Raw genomic sequence first — 12,075 nt, forward strand, 5'->3', positions numbered from 1 at the left:
TCTGCAGTACATGTATACTGAATGTATCGTTCTCATGAAATGCTGGTAATGTATGTACAGAGCCGCAGAACATCTTCCATGTGGGAGTTAGGGGTCCATTCGGTAGAAATATTACTCCTTTGTGGAAGTTAGGGGTCAATTCAGTAGAAATATTACTCCTTTGTGGGAGTTAGGGGTCAATTCAGTAGAAATATTACTCCTTTATGGGAGTTAGGGGTCAATTCAGTAGAAATATTACTCCTTTGTGGGAGTTAGGGGTCAATTCAGTAGAAATATTACTCCTTTGTGGGAGTTAGGGGTCAATTCAGTAGAAATATTACTCCTCCACTACCGTTTACTACTGCCATAAAACGTCAGAGGGGCGCAACCAATGAAATCTGCATATGAAGATAACAGAAAAATTAAATAATGTCAAGAAGTCCCCCCCCCCCTTGTTTCTACATTGTACGTGAATGATGAAAGAATAAATTGTTTAAGTTAAGTTGAAGTGCTTGTAGATATCCCATGCCAGTATTTGCGTTTTGTCACAAATTGCAGACTCGCAGCGTGTTATACATGTACGTAAATATATAAAATATGTCGATCTGAACACGGTTAAAAAAATCGTCCTGTAAAAGAATAGGAACAAAATAACCAACCAAACATGCAATCTAAAATAACATAAAGTGTACAAAAAAAACCACTGAGCTCATATGTTAATTTAGATATATATGTATCTATTTTGTAAGGATATTTCACTGAGAAAAATACGAATGATACATGTAAGTTTGATAGAAAAATCCCATGTTAAAAACACTGTTTGTTCAATCATGGAACAAGTCTCCTGATATAGATGCTGAGAGGACTGGACTTTTCTTTGAATTTGCAGTTAAAGATGTAATCCAGATACTTTTTAGTTCAAAATCATATTTCTGATGTAACAAGAAAGTTTCCTTCTACTATTGCGCACGCGTTCCATTTCATTTTGTCCTCGTTATAAAGATCAATCCTTTCACACCGGCGTTCCGAATGGCATTGCAAAGGCAAAGAAAAACGATGCTGAACGAACGGTGAGTGTACGGTGAACGCACAGAGATCGAACGAAAAACGCTTTGTGAACGCGAGCGGTGAACGCAGAGCCCACAGTGAACACACGGTGAGGGAACGGAATATGGTAAATTAGAACTTTCAGGGGGTGTATTTAGCGGGCGTCAGAAACTTATTTAGCAGTCGTTCGATACTTAGCACCTAACGGCTTCCGTATATATCATTAATATTCAAGAAGTGCAATTTTAATATTGTCATCCGCAGGATAATTGTGAAAAGTATGACATATTAGGAACATGTTTCTGCTGTCTTCTAATTTCTATAATTTCCATTTTATATACGCTCGACATGCTAGAACATTGATCAAGAGGATATTTACTTGTACGGACAAATGACCGTCAGTGAATCAGAAGATTGGGTAATACCCCACGCTGCTATTGTTTTGGAAAGCTTACTGACCAGTGGAAGGTTTGCTGATATATATAAAGTGAGATACAACCCAAAGAAGGGCTCACCAGGAGATATGTTTGTAGCTAAACTGTTGAAAAGTAAGAAAACACTGCCGTCAACACGTCTTTATTACTATAACGTCAGTTTATGCAGTACTTGTATGTTGTGGGGAAAGCTCGTGTCACCGTAAATACTAAAACAGCGCTGAAATATAATTTGCATATATTTTTCAACCTTGATTTTTTTCTGCGATGCAAAATACCCTATTCTCTTTCGAAAAGTGGACAGACATAGCTTACATTCAATTCTCTTTGCAAATCTCCATGGTTTGATCCTGGAAAACGTGTCAAGGCCGGAAACGGTGACGGTTTACGCCTCTATCGATGTTTCGACTCAACATGCCCGACTTTACGTAATAAGCTACTTCTTTCCAAAATTCTAACATTAGTACATTCATTTGTAATAAGGAATCATCACTTACTTGTCGTTAATCCATTTTCACATGCTGCCTGTTCTAGGTTTGAAATATGAGTAACACAATCAAGAGGATATCCATTGGCGGTAGAAACAAATCGAAAATCTAAAGTCGGGAAAATTGTAAAATTTAGTTAATATGCATTTTGTTCTTTGGAAAATGTTATTGTCATTTCACATGCTTCTGTTGATATCAACAAGAATACTTATTTACATGTCCAAAAAGCTCTCCGAGAAACCAAACGCGTATGTACCAATTTTTTTATTTTCCGACTTAGATAATTCAAACACGAGACAGGAAACAAGTGAAAATGGATTAGCAGCGAGTATCTGTTAATTCATTTGTGACAAATGCATACATTGATTTATGGAATTAACTTGTCTATTACGTGAAAGGTGAAGATAACGAACAGTGATCAATCCCATAACTCCTATAAGCAATACCAAAAAAAAATAGTTGGGCAAACACGGACCCCTGGACACACCTGAGGTAAATCCATTCATATTTTAGTTGAAACGTTAACGTCATTCGGAGCCTAAACCGTCACAGGTTCCGACATTTACACGTTTTCCATGAAGGTTTGCGAAGAGAAGTGGATGTCATCTATTAACGAGAGATTACAAAGTACCTATGTCCATATCTTACATTGTCATTTAACTGCACTCTTTCAGGTGGTTATACGGACGAAGATCAAATGAGCATGCGCGCTAAGATTAATTATTATGTTAAGAAAGTGGGAGAACATCCGAATATTTTACGCTTCGTTGGAGCTGCGGTAGACGACCTGACACGTAAGTCTGCTTTTAATGATCGTCGTTCTTGCCTCATATATAATACAAGTACAAGGTTGTGAGAAAATGGTAACTACAACACATTTTAGAAATTCATATTTCTTATTGCATTGAAATGAATATTACTGTAAATTCTGCGAGTATATCCAACAAACTGAACCTTTAAAACGATTTCCAATTCTAGAAAGAGAATAAAGTACTCTTGAACACTTTTGCCCTCAATTAATTTAAATTTATTAAACAGTCATACAACTCTGTCATTAAATGACAGACAGAAATTAAGGACATACATGTAGGATACCCCAAAATATGTTATAGAATTTTGTGAAAATATGTGTCAATGTTTTAATATTGCTAAAAACCCATATTTACCACAAAACTTTCGTGTGAAGCTACCTTTATTTTTGCTGTATTCCCATATGTTTACTTGAAAATTGGATGGGAAAATATTACTGAAAAATTACATTTCCTCAAAAATTTCTTTTTATTGAGGCATTTCAAGGTAAACGGGATGATTTCAATTTCTCCATCGTTAACTTCCCATATTTATGTAGCAATATTCCATTATCACCTATAAAGTGTGTTTATATCTCTCAACTGATTCAATGCGCAAGAGTTTGTTCTGCGAATGATACATTTTTAAATAGAGACAGGCTACTGACAAACAAGTTGATGCTACAAGGGTTTCCACAATCTCGTTTGAAGTCAGCATTTCGCAAATTGTATGGTCGTTTTAATGATCTAGTTTGTGAATACAACTTATCAATGGGTCAAATTTAATGCTGTCTGACGTGTTTCATACTGATTGTTACGTCTTTCTTGGCACATTGATTTTGACTACGGATTACTCCGTTTACCTGATCAAGACATAGGGCTCACGGAGGATGTGACCGGTCGACATGGTAGGCTTACTCCTCCTAGCTCCGGTATGTCCGTATTTGCCCAACTCTTTATTTCGTGTTCCTTACAGGAGTTATAAGATTGATCAGTGTTCTTTATCTTCACCTTTCATATTCAATTTTAGCAATTATAAAACATTTACAAATAGTTTTACAAAATTCTATAACAATTTTGGGGGTATCCTGTGTCCTTATGGCAGCGGTGAATTTAAAACTGAACCAAAAATTATTTTAATCGAAGATATCATTTTATCGCATGTGTCAAATTTAAAATGAGGATGAATTCCAATTACATCGTGTCGTGGACAAAACTTGCCAATAAAAAGTAACTGAAATGTATATTTCATGATAAGAAATCATGAGATTAGCTCTTCTCTGTTTACCTAGTGGGTCCCTATATGGTACTTGAATTGTGCGAGTTAGGACAACTCAGTACCTGGTTACAAAAGGAAAAGGACAAAGCCAACGAGGACACGTCAGAACAATTATGTCGAATCAGCTACGGAATTTCTAAAGGAATGTTTCATCTGGAAACTAGGAAGGTATTCAGTGGTTTAATTTGTCATTGGTGATATCAAAGGACCAGCCCTTTTTCTATGTTTATGTCGTTATTTCACTGTAAATAAAACTTACATCTGCTCATATGGAATATGATCGTTCTAATATTTTTAGCTGCGAACATAATTGATATTAAGTGCGAAATATTTATCATAAAATGCAGAAAGTACATCAACTTGTGTTTATAACTAGAATCAAGCTAAGTAATGAACAGATAAATTGAACCTAACAATTTGAATACACGAATATGTAAACTCTGGGACATATAAGATGAACTTTATACATGTATGCCATATATATACATTTTACCATAAACAGTCTCTCAAATTCCACCGCATATACTGTTGGTAATATGCTTCCTCTTACTTTATTTAACTTAGCGCTAGCAAGAGGTCTGCATGCTTTTTCGGTCACTGTTCGGCTTCAGGGGCTATACGAAACTTAATTTTACCTGTTCTGCATATCTAAGCTAAATTCTAAATTTCAGAGACAGTATGAAACAAGATGTGTTCTTAAAAATACACATAAATATCCTGCCCATAAAGTCCCTTTTGTATAGTATAAGCAAAATGAAAGTTTTTCAAATGAAACAGACATTTTAACATTATGACCGTTTTAGTCTCACCCTGGTACCAAAATCTCTTGAATCATGAAATTTTTAAAAGTCCATTTACTTTCAATTTAGTATAAGTTTACAATATTAGGGAGGCGTTCACACGACTGTGCATTTAGGTTTTCTTACTAGTGTGCTGTTGTAGAGAATATTTTTGAAAATTTGTAAATGTTGGGCAGTTTTGTCCCGCCTTTAAGGCACCGAGGGTGAAGGGGTTCTGAAATCTACAATTTATGCTCCTTTCCACTCTTATTTTGAGTCCTCCTTCCGAGTCCATATTGAAAACTAGCGTTATCGCTAAATATGTAATCCTGGTTAAATAAAGGTCTTATTATTATTATTATTATTATAGTCTGTGGACAGCACTCACATCAACTGTGACTTTCAAACACGTTTACTGCTCTGGCTTCAGAGATCTAATTAGTGTATCCGTAGACTCATCAGTAATTTTGGAGAGACCTGTAATTCTCAAGATCTTTCTTCTAGTGTACTCTTTCTGTGGGTCTCGCCCGAATTCTGTCTTCCTCAGCCCCGTTTGATGCTTACTAATTCTTGGTTAATGGCAACTAAATGGGGCGGTCCTTCTGATGAAACCGCAAAAAACCGAGGCCCCGTGTCACAGCATGTGTGGTACGATGAAGATCCCTCCCTGCTCAAAGGCCGTAAGTGCCGAGCATAAGCCTAAATTTTGCAGCCCTTCACCGGCAGTGGTGGCGTCCCCATATGAATGAAATATTCCCGAGAGGGACGTTAAGTAATATTCAATCAATCAAGTTAATGGTGCTTGTAAGCGTTGGCATTCCTCGTGCTTATGATTGCCTACATGATTGGCATCAATAATTTTAGTACAAGTAGAGCCGTCTTCTCCGATACGCCTTCCGGTAATTTGCCACTGTCAGCTGTTAATCGGTCCCTAAGCCCTTCTGGCGTCTAAGAATCACCACATTTGTCTTTGATAAAACTACATTACACTTTAAACTCGTTTCCTTTCTGCTCGCCATGCTGTGAATTTTGAACACCCCTCGGGTGTGATTTATTGTTACTGCTGTGACGTCTCAAAACAAGTGACGTATTCTCACAGAAACAAACCTAAAACAATGGAAATTTTAATTGATAGCCATAAATAATTATCAAATATATACAGTACAGTGTATACAATGGTTTCTATGTTTTCTGGTAAATGGATAAAGCAAACTTCCCGTAACACTATTTAGATATTTATGATACAAGGACATATATATACCGTATAACGGGTTTTTTCGCATGTCTAAAATTTGGCGATTTGATGACTCGAAGATATGCTAATAATTTTAGCGGAATAAATTTTGACGGACGGGGAAGAGTTATCTCTCTTGTAAATACTGAAGTCGCAATTGGGTGCATATTTGGCGAGTGAAATTTTGGCAGAAAGTTATCTAAAATAAGCCAAATTTATCACCCTGCGGAAAAAAACCCGCTATACGATATATCGTACATCTATATATATTGTGTATACTTGTCAGTTCTTTACTCTGTTCTGTAACATGATTATTCTTTAGCTGGTGCATAGAAGACTAGCTGCTAGAAATGTCCTTCTGACTGGTGAACTGGAACCGAAAATTTACGGATTTTGTCCGCAAAATGAAGCGGAAGCTGACGAAAAAGACAATGATGGCGATGTTAAAGAGGACAAGGTGGGACGCATTTTGCAAATTCTATTGTCGTTATGACAATCTAATTTACAAATACAACCTGTCATTCGGTCGAATGCTGTCTGGCGTGTTTCATATCAACTGTTGCATTTCTTTACATATCAATTTTTACTACGGATTTCTCCGTTTATCGAATTAAGATATAGGACTCACGGCGGGGAATGTTTACACCTCCTAAACATCTGATCCTACCTCTGGTGTGTCCAGGGGTCCGTGTTGGCCCTGCTTGTAATCTTTTATTCTCTGTAGGAATGATAAGACTGATTACTCTTTGTTGTCTAATTCCACGAATTCATAAAATAAAGTTTCAAACACATATTCGTGCCCATGGGGATTCCAACAGACTTTTGGTTTGTTTGGGTATATATTTTTTTTACTTTTTTGTTATCAACTTTAAGTTTTTAAACATCTATGCTAGATAAATCTGTAAGGTGTAAATAATCAAAACTTTGACTCAGTTTATGGTCTTCAGGTCTGAAGTTTGTCTTTTGTTCCTCTCAGAGTACTGAAATGCAATATCGTCAACGATCAGGGCAAAATATCAACAACAACAAATAATAGACACAAAAGCAAATCAAAAGACAATGTATACCATATCCATGTGGGGATGAATACGTTACATATACTAGTATGTCAAAACGTTGAACAATGCGCCATAGCGTATCACACAATCGTTTATCTTATCCACTGAAATATAATTTGAATTAGGAACGTATTCCTGTCAAGTGGACTGCCCCTGAGTGTTTGGAGTCAATGAGAAAAGCTACTCCGAAGAGTGATGTTTGGTCATATGGCGTTGTTCTCTGGGAAATATTCAGTTTTGGTATGTATGTTTATCCCTGTACATTGAATGTAATTTTGTCATGGTAATTATATATACTTCATGGTGATCACCAATATTTGATTTATCTCATCTAGACCATGGAGGGATGTTCATATTAAGTAGACTGTTCATATTGGAGAAGAGGTTTCCTGTTTGCTAGTGGATTATAAAGTAACTAAGCGGAATTGAAATTTTAGGTGAAGTTCCCTATCCTGGAATACGAAGTAGAGATGTTCAGGCACATCTTAGAAACGGAAACAGGATGAACAGGCCGGAATTTGCCAATGAATTGTAAGAACAATTACTATGTAGATTACATTACTCCGTTTGTCTGATCAAGATATAGAGCTCAGGGCAGGTGTGACCGGTCGACAGGGGATGCTCTCTCCTCCTAGACACCTGATCCCACCTCTGGTATACCCAGGGATCCGTGTTTGCCCAACTCTTTAAAGGAATTATAAGATTGATCACTATTCGTTATCTTCACATTTTTATCATGGTAAGGGGTGAATGAAGCTTTATTTAGCCAAGAAAAACCCTATCCTTCTTGGCAATACCTGAGGGAATATATGCTATTTCGAGAATGATTAAAACACACCTCACTATCTGGCAATAAATAGTTTATCATACCGAATCAACATTCTTTTTCAAATATTTTCATTTGTGTAAGGATTGTAGACTTTGAATTTGTGGGGAATTTGTGAGGAAAGACTGGGCAAGTTCTGTCGAGGTAATACACGCTGAAAAATACTCCCCAGTCAGTTGACTAAATAAACAAGTCAGATTAGGGCTTTCATAATATCATGTAAATAAGAAACCACCGCGGTGGTCTAGAGGTAGAGCGTTCGCCCATCATGCGGAAGGTCGGGGTTCGAATCCCGGCCGCGACAGATCTACATGTAAGTCGTTAAAAACAGGTAGTGACAGTTCCATCGCCAAACGCTCAGTATCAGGTTTGAATGTCAAGGGTCCTCATAAATGACCTTAAAAATGGATGACTCGAGTCACAGTGGGTGTGGCTCAATGACCGTAAGCGCCGAACATAGGCCTAAATTTGAGGCCCTTAAATTCACCGGTCGTGCTTTTTTCTCTCTTTTAGTAGTCTACGTGCTAACCTACTGAGCTAGGCGATAATAAGCAAATATTGCTGATATTTATGTTTTCATCCATGGTTGAAAAAGAAGTCACCCATTATGACGATGTAGAGTACCTCCTTAAAAATAAACTGGATCCAATTTTGTACACGTGAATTGAGGTTTGATCTCCATGTATAGCTAAAAGTAGACAAAGATAGAATTAAATGAAAATATAAATTGCAGACGATTTATCTCTCGTTGCTAGCTACTACAACCTGATGACACAGTGTTGGCAGAGAAAACGAGACCGAAGACCATCATTCAAAGATATCACTGCTGACATTGGAAAGACCTTCAACACGGTGCCCTCGGACGACTTTTACTACTATTCCGAGAACCAGACTGAGTGACCTTCGTGGTTTCCATGTGACTATTGTATTTGCTGATATAACTGAAAATGTATACCTTAAAATGTGCACCAAGGAAGCCATAGCTTCAATATTAGTACATGATTCCTTTTTAACCCAATTAACAGTCTTATTAAAACTATTTTCATTATCCTTACACTCGTCAGGTTTTGACAGGCATCGAAAGGTCATCTTTGCACGACCTCTACATTTGCTTACGATCTAAAAATATCAACCAATCATACAAGAGTTGTTATGTAATTTACTACCAGGTGTATCTTTTCAATATTAAAGGTAACAAAATATAAAACATGACCACATGAGATATTGAAAATACTATAAGGAACATTCTATCCAAGTTTTAAGTAAAAGAACTTATAAAAGAGCAGCGCCAAATTTTGGACTGCCTTTTTGTAGGCAAAGATCACTTCGCCGCTTTGCCTGCAGGTTATGGGAAATCCCAATGATATCAAATTCTTGCGCCGGTTTATCACAAATTACGAGATTAGAAAGTGTTTGTGTTGGTGTGCTACCCTCTTAATGGAAAACCAGGTGTAACCGATAAACAAGACGCAGTTTATATCTGATGAATGTATTTTTATAAAACCATCTGACATAGCATGTCCCCCAAAAAGTGGAATACTAATGCTGTTATTTGCAGTATTACCAATTATGATATCAATTGCAGTGGCATACTGATCTTATTTTGAAAAATGTAACCTTTCGCGACTATTTTCAAGAATGCAGAAAGCCTTTTATTGTTTAGATATATTCTCAGTATAAGATTGAGACTTAGTCAAAGAAATCACTTGTTGGGGTGGTCACGGAGAGGAGAGGATTTCCCCTCCTGATACGACAAAACATCTAAATATGTCCATTAAAATAAGCCATGTAGATTAATTCCTTATCATTTACGATATTATGATAGTCTAAGTTTCAGCGCTTGATCCACCTTTGTGCGTAGGTGAAGAGACATATGCATTCTACATGTAATTGTCACGAATGTAAGGAAAAGGGGTGGTTTTAATCAGACTGCACAATTATTTAACTTCATGTTATTGCTTTGCACTGTTTTTGCAACATTTAACGCTTATGATTTTCTTTATTCGTGAATAATGATTTTAATTGAACCATTTGGACATAGTATTTCATGAAAAGTTATTTGTGTTCAGATCTACCCTTATTTTGTTTATTTACTACATTATATTCAATTTAGTTAAACATTTCAGATTTTCTTGATCGTACAGCTAAAATGAATATTAATTACCTTTAAGTTTAATTAAGAAATATACGCCTAATTTGTTGTACCATGGCGGTAGTGGCCAATAATTACACCCCATCCCTCTGTTGATACCTTGTCACTCGGGGTGTGGTGTTGAAAAATTCAATCCCACTCTTTCAACACAGCTACATGTATTAGATAATAACAATATTCGATCTGCTAACATATCATGAAAATATACTTTTGTTTGTCTCCTACCAATTTTTGTTTTCCGGACTTTGATTGCGGAAGTTGAAATTTGAAATATAATTTGGGCAATAACTATCTTCTCATTCATTATTTGCGACTATTTGATTCGTAAACTAGGTTTTACCAAAGACACGTGAGCGGATTATGTAAAACGGATTATTTTCGACCGTTAAAATCAGCATTGAAAAAGGTCGCAAATAAGAAATTAAAAGATAGTTATTCACATTCTAACGTAATTCGGGCTTTTTGGTGTTTATGTCTTATTCTGTTCGCTCTGTTTGTTATCTTCACCTTTCTGTTGAATTTTGCTTTATATTGAATGAAAGACGTCATAAAATGTTTATCCGTGATGTTATGTTTTGCGTCATTCTTTTATGAGGTCACAGTGAATGCTCGTGTAACTGTCTCAAACATCAGGACCCACTTGCATGACGGTTAATTAGTTAACTTTAGTAGACAGTTAACTTCCCATTAACTGTTATATCTAACTAAACGTTAACTGTCAATTAAACATATCTTCGTGCAACTGGTCCCAGAGCATTAGCCAATCAAAATGCAGATTGAAAAACAACTGCATCAGAATCACTATTATATGTTTATAGAGAAAGTTTGGGTACCGTAACAGTTGACTGATTTGAATTAGATTTATGGGACATAAATGCCGAATGTAGTTCTGCAGACTTTTCTATACAATGCCTTATCTTCAGAATTTGAAATTTATCGATTGAGTAAATTCTTTCGCTACAGTTGAATTATTCTAAAAATTTGTAAAACTTACTTTCATGGTTGACTGGATTCATTCCGGTACACTCTTTAATTCTCTGTATTTTTATTGTGCGATATCTATATATCATTCAAGGCATATCATCTTGTAATATAGTTTTTTGATTCACCAAACCTTAGTTCCAAGAGATTGAAATATATTAATATTCCTGGTATTAAAAACATAATATCCATCCGCTCGTTGAAAAATATCCGATTATAAATGTTTCTACTTTTTGTTCAAACGCTCAAGCTGTTTTTGCTTACTCCTCCTAGGCACCCGATCCCACCTGGCCTGTCTAGAAGACCGTGTTTGCCCTACTCGTAACTTTGTATTCTTTATAGGTCACTGTACTAGGCAAATATTGCTGATATTTATTAAGGGATCGAACTTTCGAGAATGTTTCACTCATACATGAAGGGACGTCTCTATTGCCAATGAAGGGCTGCAAAATTTAGACCTTTGCTCGGCATGTACAGCCTTTGAGCAGGGAAGGATCTTTATCGTGACATACCAGCTGTGACGCGGGGCTTGGGTTTTTGCGGTCTCATCTGAAGGACCGACCCATCCATGCAGTCGCCCCTTACGACAAGCAAACTATAGTTGTTCCTTTTAAACTTCGTCTTAATGTATTTTTTAAAGGAAGGGCATAGTAGTGTCAGCTGGAGTAAATGCATGGACAATTAAATCATTCTCTTTATATTTGACGATATCATAGTGTTTTAGTTTTTAATTCCACAATTAATTAAATCCAGATAAAATGTTCCTTTATTTTATAGATTTTTTTTAATTTCGTCTAGGATTAGAAATACTCTAACCCATTTACACATGTACATATAATATTGTAATTGAAAAGGTAGAGATATTTATATAATCCATTAAATCCCTGCACTAAAGAAACATTTTCAAGTAATTTTCTTGCTTTTATCTTCTTGCTTGTCACTTTTCAAACACATTGTCAATTGTTTGTCACTTTTCAAAAACATTATCAATAAACGTCGACGTAATGACGTTATTTGCGGTATTTTTTTT

The 12,075-nt window shown here is 36.1% G+C and overlaps 1 protein-coding gene across 1 annotated transcript in view; it reads left to right on the forward strand.

Moving 5' to 3' along the window:
- The window catches only part of LOC125651937 (uncharacterized), a 59,297-nt gene extending 48,666 nt beyond the window's left edge, over positions 1-10,631 (forward strand). Inside the window, exons 19-25 of the mRNA XM_048880789.2 lie at positions 1,382-1,574; positions 2,623-2,742; positions 4,029-4,183; positions 6,351-6,485; positions 7,212-7,326; positions 7,524-7,617; positions 8,668-10,631. Coding sequence (XP_048736746.2) covers positions 1,382-1,574; positions 2,623-2,742; positions 4,029-4,183; positions 6,351-6,485; positions 7,212-7,326; positions 7,524-7,617; positions 8,668-8,812 — 957 coding nt within the window. The 3' untranslated portion in view covers positions 8,813-10,631. The remainder of the gene's footprint in view (positions 1-1,381; positions 1,575-2,622; positions 2,743-4,028; positions 4,184-6,350; positions 6,486-7,211; positions 7,327-7,523; positions 7,618-8,667) is intronic.
- The last annotated feature ends 1,444 nt before the right edge of the window (positions 10,632-12,075 follow it).

The sequence above is a fragment of the Ostrea edulis genome, chromosome 5 (genome assembly GCF_947568905.1).
Source record: "Ostrea edulis chromosome 5, xbOstEdul1.1, whole genome shotgun sequence".
In the NCBI taxonomy this organism is placed as follows: domain Eukaryota; kingdom Metazoa; phylum Mollusca; class Bivalvia; order Ostreida; family Ostreidae; genus Ostrea; species Ostrea edulis.